The 17994-nt window shown below is 44.7% G+C and overlaps 1 protein-coding gene across 1 annotated transcript in view; it reads right to left on the reverse strand.

Moving 5' to 3' along the window:
* Positions 1-9974: 9974 nt before the first annotated feature.
* Positions 9975-17994, reverse strand: part of CSRP3 (cysteine and glycine rich protein 3) — a 34284-nt gene continuing 26264 nt past the window's right edge. Inside the window, exons 4-6 of the mRNA XM_069221912.1 lie at positions 17478-17604; positions 12282-12375; positions 9975-10332 (exon numbers count right to left, since the gene is read on the reverse strand). Coding sequence (XP_069078013.1) covers positions 10256-10332; positions 12282-12375; positions 17478-17604 — 298 coding nt within the window. The 3' untranslated portion in view covers positions 9975-10255. The remainder of the gene's footprint in view (positions 10333-12281; positions 12376-17477; positions 17605-17994) is intronic.

Below are 17994 nucleotides of genomic sequence, written 5' to 3' on the forward strand. Positions count from 1 at the left end.
CAGGGATTTTTAGCTTGCCCCATCATCAATCAACCCATGGTTTTTGCCGAGGTGAATCAGTCTAAGACTTTTGGCTCAGTACCCATATACAGGCGAGTTCCTTTCTCTAACCAATTTCCGGATCTGTTAAAGTTGAAATCCCCTCAGAGCACTATCGCCGTGGGCCAAGGAGCAAGCTTGAGGTTCAGCCACTCAAACGAAGATGGATCATCCGATACTGACCCATATACCATTGCGAGAGTGAATTGACCATTTGGATTCGTACATAAAGTAATCACCCACCTTCCAGACCTGTCAGACTCTGTGCGTGTCAAAATATAACAGGTACCCCGAGCCAGGATAGCAACCCATCTGGTCTGAACCCCCTGTGTTGTGCACCCCACCAACTTAACCCCAATGGATTTTAACAGATGTGTCCTACATTCTTCAGTGTGTGTCTCCTGTAAGCATAGTATATTATCCTGCAATATATTCAAGTTATAGGCCACTCTTCTCCTCTTGTCCACAGATAATAATAGACCCTATTTGTATCTTGCTCATGGATCTTACTATGAATACAGTACTGCACAGTTTGTCCCTTATATTTTACCCACAGGTTTATCTTCTGGGAAATATTCAGGATGGTTCATAGAGAGTGTGCTCCCCTCCTTTAATGCTTCTCCTGTCTTGCCCACCGATGTTTCTAGTGCTCAGCTCCATCGCAGCTGGTCAAGAAGCATAAGGTGGGACGGGTCCATCAAGGGGAAATGGAAGCTCCTCGGAGCCTGGGACAGATATGCCCGAGGAAGGACGGTGCAACACTGTGGGTCAGAAAATCCTCATCTTTATCCTTACCAGCAACTGTAAAGGACCCCCTCCTACCTCCCCACACTTCCCCCACTCCCCCCCCCCACACACACACACCGGTGAGTAATCCAACCACTAACAACACGCTGCACCAAGGAGTACCGAGGGGCTCCGCTGGGCAACTGACTGCTGTGGGCTTCTTCTCGTCTGCGCCAGCGTCTTTGGCAAAAGATGTGGGGGTAGAGATGACCCCAGAAGGTGGGAGACTCGAAGGAACTGGCACTGTAGCAGGCAGCTATAGCCCGATACAAGACTTAACTCAGGCTGGGGGGTTGGATACTAAGTATCCAAGAGACTGCGAAAAGGAGAATCTGGGTCTCTCTAACATTGTAGCCAAGGGATTGTTAAGCTGAGTTTTCAACAGCAGTGGCTACAGTGGTTAAACAATCGAGTGTTTGGGGGCTCTCCAATCCGAAACGCATCTTATATCACTCCCTACGAGAAGCTACTGATCAGGCCGGACCTTCTCATGCAGCATTGTGGCCAAATCAGAGAGAGAGACCCCAAGCTACTCAACCTAGAGATCTGGGACCTCAAGTCAAGAGCATTTCAGAGACCTACTACATATTTGCATAATTTGCAGCGAAGTATAAGCAATTTGTGCACTACTCCATCGCCAAACAACTAGACCCCTTCCAAGTCAGGGTTCAAGACATTATCTGCTACCTTCTATACCTACAGGTCTTGCATAGCCCTCCTTACTTCTTCACCTAGCCTTTATCCCAGCATACATGAAGAATAGGGAACACTCCTCAAAATCATTGTTGTTAGGATGTTCATGGAGAGAAATTAAGGGGTAATACCCGCAAAAACAGTTCCAGCCCTGTGTACAACTTTATCATATTTCTCAGAAGGCTTACGGGTCTCCACTCTTGCATCCTACAGTTTCTGGCGTGAAAAGTGGCTTTTTTGGTAGCATTAACCTCACTCAGACACATCAGTGAGCTGTAAGCACGTCCCATTCAAGAACCATTCACACAGGTGCACAAGGACAGGGCGATTCTTAGAACTAATCGATTTGTTCCTACCCCAGGTAGTCTCGCCTTTCCACATAAACTAAACCGTTTAGCTTCCCATATTCTCTCCACAACCAGATTTGGTAAGTTGTAAGGGCGCTGCGCAGCTTAAATGCGGAGAGGACGCCCATATATTTGGACTGAGTCGTTCCACAAAACTAATCGGTTCTTTGTAGCTTTTGTTAAGCTCCATAAAGCAAACTGCATTTCCAAATCAAGCATTACATGATGGTTGTTAAGTGTATCCAAACTAGCTGCGCCAAAGCTAGACCTCTTCTCACTGTACCTCACAAGGAACACCCTACCCACAAAAAGGGGGTGACCACAGTTTTCCTAGTTAACATTCCATTAGCAGACCACTGCAAAGCAGCTACCTGGTGAACACCACCCATCTTTACAAAGCACCTCTATGTGGACGTACTAGCTCTTCAACAGGCAATAGGTGTTCAAAATGTGTTAAGAACATTGTTCCAAACATCTGTGTCATTTACCCACTACCCATCGCTTGGGAGGAAACTGCTTTACAGTTGATGCAGAGCATGAGCATTTACAGTCATACATGATACAAACAGAAAATGTTTCACTTTAAGCATCTGTTCTTGGCATGTAGTACTGTGGATTCACATGCGCCAACCCTCTTTCTGGTAAACTTGTAATGATCGAACATGTTTACTTATCTCACACTTTACTTCTTTAACAACTTATAATGCACATGACACATCAGAGTAGTCTACACTACACTCCCGCCTCTCTACGGTAAGGCACAAAACAATCTAGGGTGGAGTTAGTGCCCATTCATATTGTGGGCTAAGGGAGGAATTACAGCACACAGCATACCCGTGCTACGAATCGTCCTAGAAGAAAAGCAAGTTGTAATGTTCACTCCCAAAACGAGGTGCAGGAGTATGCTTATTGTGTGAATTTACTGCACTACTCTGTACAAACAGATGCTTACAGGGCAAGTAACATTTTCATTCCTTGTGTTGAAACCCCTTCACCTATACCATTGCAGTAATTGGGGGGGGAGGGGTACTCCCATTTCCCACTTTGAAATAAATGTACTCCTGCACTTTACCCTGTGGGGGGGGGGGGAGGCAATGAGGAATAATTCAAAGAACATACAAGAGAATAGGTCACACAGTCAAATAAAAATTAGGCATTGTATTCTTAAAGAGATGAAGACACTTGGACATAATTCATGTGTCTGAGTGGTTTCCTTCTGTAAATCAAAAAAGAGCATTATCCCACCAACCCTATGTGCATACAGTATTCTGACAATAATATCAACAAATGCAAAACATACAAAAAAAAAGACTAAATTCACCCCCCTCCCAAGACCAATCATACGTAAGCTGAGCAATTAAAAAAAAATAGGAGACTTCAAACTGAATTAAAATTAGACATTAGCGCCACTGTCTTTTGAAGTTTAAAGGATCTGCTAAAGGGAACGAACAGCATCTGCAGGACAGTAGATGTTCTCCACATTTAGGACATATGTGAATCTGTGGAAATAAGTGAATAGTTTGAAATATGAGTTGTGGACTCTCATTGGTTTACCAATGAATCACTCAAAGGTCTACCTTATTGAACTTGCTTATTAAAGGATTTGAGCAATACAATCAATTGCAATCACTAGGCCGTCCTGACCAGGTTACAAATTAAATTAGTTAACAACTTTTATTTAAGTCCAGATAGCTAATGCAGCTATTACGAATGCTCGCTTTCTTGTGTTGTGTGGGCACGAATGGAAGAACGGGGCCTGACATTTTCTTCCATATTGGTTCCTGGAGGAAGCGGACCATGTAGTGTTGCCATGGGGCTGTTAACTAAGATATGGGAACGCTAGAGTGTGTGTGTGCATCTGGGATTGCGCATCAAGTGCAAATATGCAAACAAACTCATTATTGATACGTCAACTCACACTGCTGTATCACATGCAATATTGGCTCATGAATGCAATGTTTTGAGCTGAAAGAATAGGTGGTTTATTCAATTAACTTGAAAGCGAAGGGCCGGAACCCATCTCCATTCCAGCCAGAGGAATCCCATATTGGAGCTGGAGCCAGTACCAAACCCCATTACTCCACAGAGGCCCACAATGTCTAATACAGACTCTGCACATGGATCACATACCCTCAGCATCATCTAGCTCAGACAATGCAGCCCACCAACTCAGTCAGCCTTGACCCAGAAAAAAGTATTGCCTCCTACAGGCTGACAAGCTCTGAAAGAAGGACCAAGGTAATAGGAAACTACGACATTAAATGGAGGACCACTAGGCTCCAGTTAATGTTATGTTGTTAAGTGGTTGTGGCAATTGTAGCTGTAGATGCACATGCTTCACATACTCCTGCTTTCTGATGTTGGGCTTGGATGTGTACAACTTGTTTTTCTTTGAAGTATACTTCGAGTCATGAGGTTTAGTGACTCCACCTATTACTGGTAATGCGCATGGCCATCAGCTCCATTGTTAGATTGTTTTTTTTATAACTGTCAGGTTTGGCCGTGTTTGAACAGAGGTCAGAGTTGCTGACTCTCTGTGTTCATCCTCAGTTGTCTTCAAACTTCTCCATACCAGCAGGAAAAAAGATACCGTCTGCACAGTCTTCAGCGTTGTCGTGACTTCTGTCAAGCTCTGTGACTGGTTTATGCTCTCCCCCCCACCCCCTTCACGGTCCACACCCCTTAAGGCTTTCTACCTACACCTTTGATCCTCAAAAATGAGTTCATTGTAATGGAAAGTACCCCTTTCCAGTACTTCCCACAACATAGAGCGAAGTACCCTTGAAAAGACCGCTATCAGGTGTGCACCCTGTCTGTCCCTGGAGCACGATGAGACCTCCAGCGCAGCCTGTCTCTCCTTTCACCCCAAGAAGGGTGTTTCGCTCAATGCACCATGGCACTGGGCAAGGGGAGGATACCAATTGAGTGTTGAGGGAGCGCTCCATCGAGGAGGAAAAAAGAAGCAGAACTCTTAGCAGTCCGTTTCAGCCCGGAGCCAAGCTTGTAATCAGAGTATGAGACAGCGAACCTCAGGTTCTAGAATTCCATCCGAAGAAGACGTCGACTGTGAGTACCAGCATCACTTCTCCAACTCCATCCCAACACCACTCTCATGCCCTTAAGGGAAGATCTGAGTCCCGGACTGCTCTCCATAAATAAGCAGAACGGGACAGTGCTTTTCTCTTCGCAGTGGACGCAGCCACCGTAGTGGTGATCCCAAAGCACCAGCCACCCTCCACCTCTTGTGCGGACTACCGCCCTATCTCCTTATGCCACTTGCCTTAAAGCGGTTGTTTCCACTCTGATCCATCTGGATCAGTGCGGCTTTATGCCGACCTGCAACACGCGCCACTGCCTCAATCGCCTTCATGTAGATCTTGCCAGTCGCCACCGGCTCCCACTGCACCTGGCCCTGCTTTTTATTGACTATGAAAAGGCCTTCTATTCAGTGGAATGGGTGTATCTTGGCTGCATGCTGGAGTGAGCCGGCTTTGACCTCCTCTTCAGAAGGTTAATCCAGATCCTCTACATGAATACCACTGCACGGGTCCACATGAACAGGTTGCTATATGAGACTTTCCAACATGGGAGGGGGATGCGACGGGGCTGCCCCCTGTGTCCTCTCATCTTCACACTGGCTATGGAGCACATGTGTATCTCCTTAATGCGATGCCCAGATGTATGTTTGTGTTTTATGCAGATGATGTCCTCCTTTACCTGATGGACCCTGCTGTTAGTGGTCCCTGCTGTCTCCACATACTGCACCATTTTAGAGCCGTGTCTGGGTTATTCTGACCAAATTGGTGCTGGTTCCATTGGGCCCAGGACGAGACTGCATTGGCTAGCAAGAGACCATCCCCATATGACATGTCAGCTTCTGATGCCTGTGCATCTTGGTGGTGCTTCCCCCGGAGTTCACCTGGTCCATTAACATGGAATCACTAACCAGGAAGGCAAAAGACGACCTCGATAAATGACAGCACCCTCCACTAAATGTGATGGTTTGTATGGCCTTATGCAAGATGATGATCTTGCCAAGACTCCTTTAAGTATCCCAGAACTTCCCCATTTCAAAAGCCTGGTTCCAGAGCCTAGACAAAACAGTGACCTCCTTCCTCTGGCGCCGACCTAGGTCCCACCTGACCCTGGCCCACTGTCGACGTTTGATGGTGGTTTGGGAATGACTTATATCATCTTGCCTCCCAGCTGCTAGTGGTCAATGACTGGTTCACTAGGGGGTGGTCTGACCCAGCCTACCGTTTGGAGGTGTTGACGTTGGGGTTCTCCCATATTCTGGCCTTGCTGCATGGTTCCATGATCCCGGTCGCTTTTCGACAGTGACCAGGGTAGTCCTTCTAGCGTGGCGAACACACTCCTTGGGAAGGGTGCCTCACCCAACGGACCCCCATTTGGCACGCAGATTGGCTTGGAGAAGTGGTGGCTTTGGAGGGCTTTAAGTGCTGGGATCTCATTGCCATAACCCTGCTTGGAGATGTGTGCACCAGGACCCACATGCGCTCCTTCCAGGACCTCTGAAGTATTTACACACTCACAAATATGCAGGTCTATAGATACCACACTCTTCAGACACACAACCAATAAAGACCCTCTCCCTGAATTCAGTCCACTAGAGGCCAAGCTCCTAGTCGGTGCACTCAACAAGGGTGGAGAACCTACCGTACTCTAGAGATTAACTCCCTGGGGGTCACTTGATCATCTCCGGACTCGCTGGAAGGGATGGCTGGGCCCAACAGACATTGCGGACTGGGGAGACACATTTATGGCTCCTGGGGTCCTCACTATCTCCTCCATGCTGTGTCTGATACAGCCATACTTCTGCCACTGTGCCTATCTGGTCCTAACTCGACAATTTCAGGTGGGAATCCTACCTTTCCCCCCTTGCCCTTGTTGCAGGCAGGCTCTGGCAGACGTCTTTCAAATGGAGTGGTCCTCCTTCAAAATCCAGACCTACTAGACAGACGTAGTAACAAAGCGGACTGATGTTTTGGGATGGGAAGTGGAGCTCTTGCCCTTACTGATTTTGTTGGGGGTAATATAGGGTTCTGGTGAATCGAGGGCAGACAGGTCCTTTCTGGGAATTGCACTTCTGGTAGCCAAGCGCAACATTGCCGCCAATTGGAAAAATACTATCTCTCTGACCTTGTCGCTTTGGCGGAGGGGGGTTGACTGGTGTGCCCAACAAGAAAAACCTGTGTACGAGACCCATGGATGTCCAAAGAAGCACGATCAAGTGTGGGGGGGAAGTGGTTGGGTCAACAAGGGTGACGTGGGTGCTTACTAGTGTGTATCTTGCTTTGTGTATACTCTCATCTGTACTTTGTCACTGTGGCCATATCAACACGGTCTGTATACTGCTCCATATGGTGTTATTGACTGCGGGTCATGCAATATTTTGTGGTTATGTTCTCAAAACTCAATAAAAAATTTTTATTAAAAAAAAAAAAAAAAAAGGTCCACAGTACTAAAGATCCATGCCTTCCGTAAGAGCCAGAGGTCCAAGGCAAGAGGTGCCTGTGGTATCTCCTTTCTCCCTCTCTGACCCGAACACACTAGTAAAGAGATTAAAGTGTATTCCAGACAACTGGAGGAAAATACCCTTTTATCAATGAGCAACTATGTGGCAAAAAATATTGCACTGAATTTGATAATCGCCCTCATCATTATCTACAGAAGATGTGCAAAATTAACACTTACCACCTGTATTAAGGGAGGTACTCATTACTGTCCATATGGTTGCTAGCAAAGGATTCTTTATCACATCAGGAAAAAGGGCAGTGCTCTTAACACTTCCTCATACCAAAGAAAGAAGGGTCACTCAGGGCTACAATGAACTTATCACTCCTACGCAAATATATACAACATATCAAGACTTTACACTTAAAGTTGACCACATCAGAGGAAGTAATTCATGATTACTTTGGACCAGAGGAAAGATTTTTCCTAATGCATCCAAGAAGATGTCCAAGTAACAACCACTACCATTTCAAAGTTATGCCATTTATCATAAAGTAAGCACCCAGAGTTTTTCAAAATGTCTAGCGGTTGTTGCATCGCATCTTCGACAACAGGCTATCCAAATGGCTCGTGGCGGTGAGTTCAGTTCAGAAATACCAGATCCATATACATTTATTGCATTTATTATGCACACGCTACCTATTCAATGTTTCTTGGTGCTACTCCTGCCTAGGTTTTTAGAAAATACATGCTATCAGCGAGGTCTAAAGGTGGGAAAGGAGGACATAAATTGTAGCTGTTATGGACAGACATCATTGATGCACAGCCTGGATTTCACAATGAATGAGCACAAATCGCTTGTCAATTGCTTCAAATTCAGAATTTTTTAGCGTCTACTATTAGTTTGGTGACGACGAAAACCTATCTTAACAGTGAGGATTGTGGCAGTTCAGAATTGAATTTCTCTTCACTAGAGTGAGTATGGTGATGACGTGGCTGAGGATGATGGCATCAGGCATCTTGCTGGCGATGAATACCAAACTATAGAGTTGTCCACTTCAGGATTTTTAATGAGCCTATGTTAGCAGGGAACAGGATCTTGGAAGGATCTAGTGTTTTTTTCTTGGAGGGTACAGCATGAATTACAAAGGTGGAACAAAACATTACTGCACAGACTTTTTGAGAAAAGGAAGCCTCAATTTACCAACACCAGAGACGCATTAATTCATGGTTGAGATACACACATGACCGGGATGACCATTCCGTGGAAATAGACTCCATAGCAGGCACTTCAACACATGTGTCTGAGTTGACTGCAATAGACTGTGAGCTCCAGCAATTCCAGAAACGTCTATTTAGCAAGATTGTGTTAATTCACACAGAAAACCTGACAACTAAGCACTGCACAAAAGCAAGGAGGAACAGTTTATTGTCTAATGTCAAGAAAGACTAATCAGATTTAGTTTTGGGTTCTCTAACATAGCATTTGCCTCCTGAGCAATGGTTTGTGGATTTCCTGAGCAGAGCCCACCAGGAGACTTGAATGGTAAATCAAGTTCCCTCACACGTGGATGAGGCCACAAATCAATCTGTCTGAAGCAGACAAAAAAATCCTAAATTAGGCCTCCACCCCAATAATCTCAAGGAACTGCCCTGCAATATATTGGTAAAAAAACATTTGTTTATATTTTTTCCACCTCCACCACCATGCATCAAATGCAAGGAGCACCAGTCCCCCATGGCAATGATCCTTGTTGTGTCAACGTGGGTTGAACCACCATTGTCCTCCCTCCTCGGTTCACACACAGCTTACCATAAGAAGTTGCTTCCAACCACTTAAAAGCTGCAGCCGTCTCCCTGAGGTTGTCTGTAAATGGAGGTGCTCATAAAAAAAATGGAAACCTTGAGGTTCATGTGAAAGCAGCATCTACGGTGTATATTTATTATTTTTTCCATTCGTACCACCAATAGCAAATGAGTGCTCTTTCAGAAGTTCTGACATGATACAGTGGTCACATGAGAGATGCTCACAGTGTTGTGGGTAGTTCAAAAAATATTTTGAGCTGCCCTTCTGAAGAGTTTTAGTAAAAATATATTTAAATGTACTTCTGCCATACCACACTGTTGAAATTCATTCCAATAATTTGTGTACTGTTAAATGTGGTGCCTGTCAACCAAGGAAGCAACAGCCGTATAGCAAAGCTTGGTTTAATGATAGAAGTCTATTTGGGAGTTAATGCACTAGGCTTGCAGCGTTTTATAAAATGTAAAACCTCTTAGGATATCCCTTACCTTGACTGACTAAGCAGGTATGGAATTTTGTATGAAATCGCTATAAAATTTAACCATGCTTTCAGTACATCCCTTCCCCCCAAAGTATTAACAGTTTATTTCAAGTTTATAGCAATGGCATCCTAGAGTAATGCCATTGCCTCTGGTATATTCACTTTCAGTGAACTTGTAATTTCCTTTCCTTTTGCACCTCGGATATGATGCACTGTTTTTTGGGGCTGAATTATGATTATTATTATAACTAAATGACCATTTGTAAAGTGTGAAACGTTAACTCGCAATGATTCTCTTGGCGCTGCCCAGTATCCTCTCCTTGGAGATAAAAAACACCACTAGAACAAATTATCTAAAAGTTTAAAATCAAGGTTTTATTTTTTTCCTGATTCTGAACAGAGTGAATCCCACTCGCATGTCCATGGGTATGCTGGTTCTAATCACAGTGAGACATATTTATTGAGTTAAATGTGGGCTACAACGCAGTACTACATCATTCTGACAAAATCTTTGAGAACAGAGTAGTGGTAATTCTGGAGAGATTCAAACTCCACAGCCTTTGCTCCACTTTTTCATGTTAAAGTCCTAATTGTGTCTGAAAATGTACTGCACTCTGCTTTTTGTACAGCTTAAGACTCCTTCTGTTCCACTTGTGTGAGGCCACCGAATCCAATGCCTTTGGGTCCAAAGTTCTTAGCGTAGCAAACTGCAAATGGAAAACAGAGCATTAATATTAAATTTCACTATAGCGACATATTCCATAGCACTGATAAAAAGGGAGAGAAGTGTAAGGTGAAATTAGAAGTATTTCAAATATGTACTACTTAGAAGTACAAACCACAAGAATTACATATGTAAACGTTATGAGCAGTGTAGAGATATATTTAAGATGTTGAGGCAGTAGTACAAATAAATGGGATTTGAGTAACTTGGAATTCACATTTTTTTCCCAGGACTACTGTTGTGTTCTGTGACTCTGACTGGTTCTAATAAGTTTCTGTACTAATCTGTGATTTTAAATACACTGTAAATTTATATTCAACATAGCTATAAAATAAGGGGAGGGCATTTACGATTTACTTTGAGAATTTGAGAATCTCACAAGTCTTTAGATATATACACAGAGTTTGTTAATTTACTGTACTTTTGGATGGATCTCAATATACCTCGCAGTTTATGGATGTGTTTTGGCAGGCTCTGGCAAACAGTTTACTGATTGCGCTTTGGACTGAGATCAATGAATCTTGTAGAACGTGTCTAAACACCTGTTCGGGTCTCAAGGCCTTGAGGGGGGTGGTGGGGAGGTTCTGCGGCTTAGTCGAAGCGCTGGATGGCCAGTTCAGTCACAGAGCCAGGTTTTGAGGTCCTTCCTGAATCGAGGCGGAGAGGGAGATTGCCTGAGATGAAGAGGAAGAGAGTTCCAGGTTTTTAGCGGCGAGGTAGGAGAAGGATCTTCCTCCCGCTGTGGTCTTGCGGATCCGTGGGATGGTGGTCAGGGCCAGGTGAGCGGAGCGGAGTTGTCTGGTGGGTGCGTGGAAGGCGAGGCGGTGGTTGAGGTATGAAAGGATGTTCTTAAAGCATCGATACTGCTTCAGCCACCTGCTAGTGGTCAAGAAGGTTGGTGCATTTGCTGTCAGGGAAGCTTGTGGGAATTGGGTATGACACTGATGGGCACGTTCTCTGTGGTAGAGTGGAGCAACCCGTATGATTTTTGCCAGCGGCATGTATTAAAGATTCCAGACCAGAAGTTATTTAGTGGTTGTCAGCATAAAGTATGGCTAGATAGAGAGCCTGTTGTGTGGGCCACAAGCCGGCATTCTTTAAGGTGGAGGCAAGTACAAAGGTTCTTTTCTGAGACTAGAATGGTGCAAATTAATGCTTGCATTTCAGTTGCTAAAAAAAGTAAGTTTATCTGCAGTCTTGGAGAAGGAATCCTCGCCAGAGACGGTCTTCCCTCATCACTCACAGTGCAAGTGTTACATACTTAACAGGTATAACCCACTTATGTGACTAAAAACACACTTTTACTGCAACCAAATCTATGCAGTTGAAAATGTGTCCTACAAAGTCATGGCTGCAATGGAAAGAAAGCATTGGAAAGTATTTAAAATAATTGGAAAATAATTATATCCAGTATGTCCAATTTTTTGCTGGCCTCTCTGTATTGTATTACAATTGGCATGTACACAGGAACAAGCTGTGCATCCTGTTTCTACAACTACTTTTTTTTGTTAACAGGCGGATTTTCTGTGTTTTAACTGTACTTGTGTTTGGCGTAAACTAAACTCTTGTTTTTGAGAGGACCTGTGCATTTGTGTGGAAGTTGATGATATGAATGGGGCAAACCATGTGTAGCGTTACACAGGCGATGTCTGCATATGGCCACGGATAAGTTCAAATGTGAGTAGGTAGGTAGCCATCCCGCAAAGGTAAAGGCATATAGATGTTATAAAACATCCACAATTGAGCACAAAATGGCAAACAAAAATTATGCAAATTTTTGTCCCAGGATCCTTTGTATTGTTGATACAAGTGAAGTAAGGCCTACAACCAGGGACTCTCATCAGCAGATACTAAAACACAAAACAGATTCTAGTAGTTTTTTTTTTTTTTTTGCTTCTCATTAAAATTAGATAATTTTCAGTTGGCTCTGACCTTTACAGTATATCTCTCCATCCTTCTCCGTCACTGTTGTCGAATCCAAGCTTTTACCGCAGAATGCACATCTGAAGCATGTTTTATGCCAAGGCTGAAAAGAAAAAAAAACTGTCTACGTGAGCAAAACATGAAAACACGCTTATGGATGTATAAAGTTCCCTTTTTGTCATCACCTGACATGGAAGGGATAACAGTGGATTCAGCTAGTTTGTCTTCAACTTTGACTTTAATCAGTTTTGAATGTATTTATTAGGTTAGGTAATTAAAACCATTTAAAAATTCCATTAAAATAAAAATCACCCTGACATGTAAAAACCGTACACAACCGGCCCTTATTATAGAAATGAGAGCATGTTCACCGCAGTTCGTGACTACAAAACTGTTCACGTTTAAATGCTGAAAACGGCTGGTGTGACTCAACATTAACAAACTAATACCATAGCAAAGATACCACACAGATCTAATCCTCCTAGCAATTTACTTAAATAATTTTTCTGCCTGCTGTCAGTTGCGGCTCGCTTCGCTCATAATGAGCGGGTGCGGTGGGCAGGGGGGTGGGAGGGGTTCCAAAATGTAATTAAAAAAATAAATTAAATAAAAACTTTCCTCGCTGCACCGCTCCTCTCCTCCGTCGCAGGCTGCAGGCACAAGCTCCCAGCCTGCCCTGTGGCCAATGCTGACGCTGCTCAAAGCAGCGTCAGAATTGGCTGGGAGCCTGTGCATGCTCTCTCCTGCCCGGACACTGTGTTTCTGGGCTGGAGAGAGCCTACCGTGCATGTGTGTTTGGCCGTCCTGAGACGGCCGGCCAAACACACATGCGCTCTGAGGGGAGTGCACAGTGCACTCCCCTTACTGCTCGTCATCCGAGATGCCCCGCCCCTTTTACAATGAAGGGATATTAAACATAGTTTATTATCCCCTTGTTATGAAAGGTTTGCAGCTTCTGCTGCTGGGGGGGGGGGGGGGGGGCGATGCTCCTCCGCCCTAACGGAGAAGCCGCCCCTGCCTGCTGTTAAAAACTTCATAAACCCTACTGACAATTGCGGTGCCCCTCCTTTAAAAAACCTTTCTATTGCTATTCCTATAGGACACATAGGGCCTCATTACGAGTGTGGCGGTCTCCAGACCGCCACACTCGTGGTGGAGGTCAGGGCTGCTGCAGTTGCAGTTGTCCGACGGCCACATCAAAACCTTGGTGGTCAGACCGCCAGGGTTTTGCCAGGATCCATGATCTCGACGGCCTAGCGGTGGCAGAGATCGTAATCCGCCAGGACAGTGCTGCATTCAGTGCTGCCCTGCAGATTACAACCTTGTTCTGCAGCAGCCGGTAACAGCACCATGAAAACGTTGCTGGAGAACAGCTGCAGAGGGGCCCCCCTGCCCAGCATCATCGCAATAACTGCCTGGTTTGCAGACAGTTAATATTACGAGGGTGCTGGTGCACCCTGCGGGCTACAGCATTGCTGCCGACTCGATTACGAGCTGGAGACAATGCTGTAGCCTGTTACCCGCTAGGTCGGCGGGTGGAAACTGAGGTTTCCGCCTGCCGACCTAACAGGAACCTGTTAATAACTCCGGCGAAGTAGTCGCCACAATGGTGGTGGCCACCCTGTTGGGAGTTTGGCGGATGGGCTTTCCCGTCCTCCAAAGTCTTAATTAGGCCCATAGTGTGATAAACATAGGCCATAACCACATTCTCCCAAGATGTCATAGAGAAGGACAGGTGCAAACTAAATGAATCAAAGTTTGTTATTTAGCTACACATGCTGCATCCTGTATCACCCCCTGCCCAGTCATGGTCTCATGAATTCTTCTATATTTGTCAATCCGAATTTTACTTGCATACATTTCATTTTATAATGCAAGGGGAACACACCATATACGAAGCTACTCGCTTTATTATAGGCATATGACTGAAGAACGTATTTGGCATGTTTGTTCAGCCAGCTCCAATTTATCTTCTCTGAAACACATCTGCTTAACCTCCAGCTATTTTTTTTATTTTAAATTGAGATTCAGTAACAGAGTGCCCAACAGATCTAATCCTGAGGGAGTCCAGGGATTGTTTTTAACAGGCTTGGCCCAAGAATCCAATCCGCTTTGTACATGTTATTCACCTTGGCCCAGCCCAGGGACTTTCGCTAAACTACTTTGCCTTGCTACCTTAACTTTAACCCAGGTTTTTAAGTAGTAACCTTCATCGACTCTATTTTGCCTTAAAAGACAAAGTTCAGGCTGTATCTTTACTTGTGAAAATGACTGTGGAAAATTAAATAAGGTGTGATCTGCCTAACATTAACTTAAATCTAAATAGGTGGTATATTTAAAGGAAAAGTGACTTTTGGAATCAACTTTGTCTTGGCCACCTTTAAAATCGGAAATATCCTTGAACATTTTTTATATCTATTGCCAACTGACAGAGTGGAAAAATCAGCAAATTTGATCTAGCTTTTATTTTTTTTATTTTTCCAACAGATACATGTGTCAATGGGCCTCCTTTGGCCTCGAACCTTACCCCAAGAAATGTATACTACATTACTTGCTCAGGGGTTCATTCAGCTTTCGAAGCACCAAGTACATGATAGACCGTAATGTTGGTTTTGTTCACATTTAAAGATAGTCAACTTGCACTACAATAGACATTCAAATTATCTGATAGCCTCTGAGCCGCCAAGCCCAGTTCTCTTGAGTAGTACAGGATCTTTTGCATTGTGCACACAAACCATCATCTGGGCCCTAACTTACCCGTCATACCATCTGCTTAATACAAGATGTGTGTCCATGATTGCCACGTGATAGACTAACAGTGGTGCCAGGAAGCATCCCTGTTTCTTTCCGTTGAGAGGTTGTCTTCTGTACTCAATGGATGAGGAAACAGGAAGGACTAAGAGAAAGCTAACTGAACAGCAGTAAAAAGTTATCTTTCGCAGTGAACATTGTCCAGGAGTCTGATAGATGTCTGTGAGAAAGTGAAAGTGGAGAAATGGGGAAGTGTGTGAGTGCCCGAGAGACAAACCCACCCCAACAGGAAGAAGAAACGGCACAAAAGTTTGAAAAAAAGGGCCAGGGTGGAAAGTCTTCCATAAATACTGAGGGCCTTATTTATACTCCGTTTGCGCCGAATTTGCGTCGTTTTTTTCGACGCAAATTCGACGCTAAACTAACGCCAACTAACGCCATATTTATACTATGGCGTTAGAGGCGAATAGCGCCAAAGTTCCCGGAATGTGCGTCATTTTTTAGCGTGAACCCCTTCCTTGCGTTAATGATATGCAAGGGAGGCGTTCCCGTCTAAAAAATGACTCCCAGGCCTTTACGTGGTATTTATACTCCCGGGCAAAAGAGACGCCCGGGAGTGGGCGTGGCTAAAAACGGCGCATTTGCGCCGCTTTTTAACGCCTGGGTCAGGCATGGCGTTAAGGGACAAGTGGGCTCAAAATGAGCCCAGAGTGCCCTCCCCTGCCCCCAGGGACCCCCCCTGCCACCCTTGCCCACCCCAGGAGGACACCCAAGGCTGGAGGGACCCACCCCAGGGACATTCAGGTAAGTATTTTTTTATTTTTTTTTAATAATTTTTTTTGGCATAGGGGGGCCTGATTTGTGCCCCCCTACATGCCACTATGCCCAATGACCATGCCCAGGGGACAGAAGTCCCCTGGGCATGGCCATTGGGCAAGGGGGCATGACTCCTATCTTTACAATGATAGGAGTCATGTTGATGGGGGATGGGCGTCGAAAATAAATGGCGCAAGTCGGGTTACGACGATTTTTTCGACGTAACCTGACTTGCCCCATTTTAAGACGCCCATGCGCCATTTTCCCCCTACGCCGGCGCTGCCTGGTGTACGTGGTTTTTCTCGCGCACACCAGGCAGCGCCGGTCTGCTTGCGCCGGCTAACGCCATTCAATAAATACGGCGCCCGCATGGCGCTTCAGAATGGCGTTAGCCGGCGCAAAACTTTTTGACGCTAAACTGCGTTAGCGCAGTTTAGCGTCAAAAAGTATAAATATGGGCCTGAACGTCTCATTAAATCAACAGTTATTTGTCCGTAACTCTTATTTTTTCTGGAAAACATTTAGGGGCAGATGTAAGAGCCCCTAGCGCCACCTTGTGCCACATTAGCATCATTTTTTTTACGCTAATATGGCCCAATGAGGCCAAAATCGCTGTGCCAACTTTACAACGTGGCGCTTTGCATGCAGGCATAATGTATGCAAAGGGGTTCCCCTGTTAGCGGAGGCCGGAAAAATGGCACAAAGAAATCTAAGTGAGTTCTTTGCATCATTTTTTCTGCACCTCTACCACCTGCTCAGAGCAGGTGTTGAAAGGAGGCACACCATTGATTACAATGGGCCTCGCAACATTTGTGTAAAGCCTTTTGATGCTAATCTTGCAAAGCTCCAAACTAGTGTCAAAAATTCTGATGCTAGTTCCCTAACTACACTCATGGTGCGTCGTATCTTGGATATGGCGCACACATGGTGGTGTTAGGGGGTCTCTAAGGGGTGCAAGAAAAGTTTCTTAGATCAGGCCCTTACATTTTTGTCTTTACATTTTCAAGAACCAGACATATAGACCTGTTCTTCAACTTCATCGCGTCATACTGCGAGTGAATCTGGTACATTAACTCTTCCAACTGCTACCTCTGACTTCTTACAACCACTTAAAAGCACCTATAAATTTATTTTTTCTGTAATATATTAAGCATGTGGATATGTAGTGCCATTGTTTGTTGGTTCACTCCTTGACCATCATTCATCACCACCACCATGAGATGTATCTGCCACTGGACCTGTAGGACTCTCACTCATCCCTGGGACTAAACTTGGAAATGGTACAGTCTTGATCATTCTGAGAAGATCCTGCAGGGGTTACATGGAGCATCACCTTGGTTACTAAGATCCTCGTCACTGGACCTGTAGGATCACGTGCAACAGTGGCATAGGTGCGATCCTACAATGGTTTTATCAGACATTTACTTCTCCTGAATTAACCCAGAAAATGTGTAAGTCACTGGATCAGTTGGACATGCCACCAACTCTAGAACAATGTCGGCAGCACAACCTGTTCATCTCTTGGGGGTCATTGACACAGCATCGTCTCGATTGTCCAATAGATTCAGTGTCTGACACAGCTTTTAATGATATTTTTAAAAAGATTTAGGTTACCAAGAATGGAAAACATTTACTCACCAATCCTCCGCCCATGACTTTCTCTGCAGCATAAACAGATTTACCACACCGGCGGCATTTGTCCGTCCCAGCAGACATCTGTGCAAACTTGCTGGTGTTCTTTGGAGAGGCCCGAGCAGGCTGAGGTCTGTTGGGAACATAAATATCGCCACTCTGTCAACTTTCTTTGAGTCATACACCAGAGCCCAGAACTTCTTAGTCATGTTTTCCTAAGGGTGTCCCACAATTTCAATAAAAAAAAAAAAAATTAAAAAGTTCAGTCAACAAGAAGGTACGCTGAAGATAGCCTTCTGTCATCTCTTCATGGCTAAAAATGGGATTAAGAAAGAGCTCGAAAGTAGCTAGTGGATATATACTTTGAGAGGAACCAAGGCTTGTGCTCCTCTCCTCTTGCTCATCAACCAGTATGTGTTAAGCTAGGACTAAAGAAATATCCCAGTTTGAAGAGAACTCGTGCTTATCATAGAAAGCTGTAATGATAACTGTTTGCTTTCATTTGGCTTAAGTCATCTTTGGT

The sequence above is a fragment of the Pleurodeles waltl genome, chromosome 3_1, assembly GCF_031143425.1.
Source record: "Pleurodeles waltl isolate 20211129_DDA chromosome 3_1, aPleWal1.hap1.20221129, whole genome shotgun sequence".
Lineage (NCBI taxonomy): Eukaryota > Metazoa > Chordata > Amphibia > Caudata > Salamandridae > Pleurodeles > Pleurodeles waltl.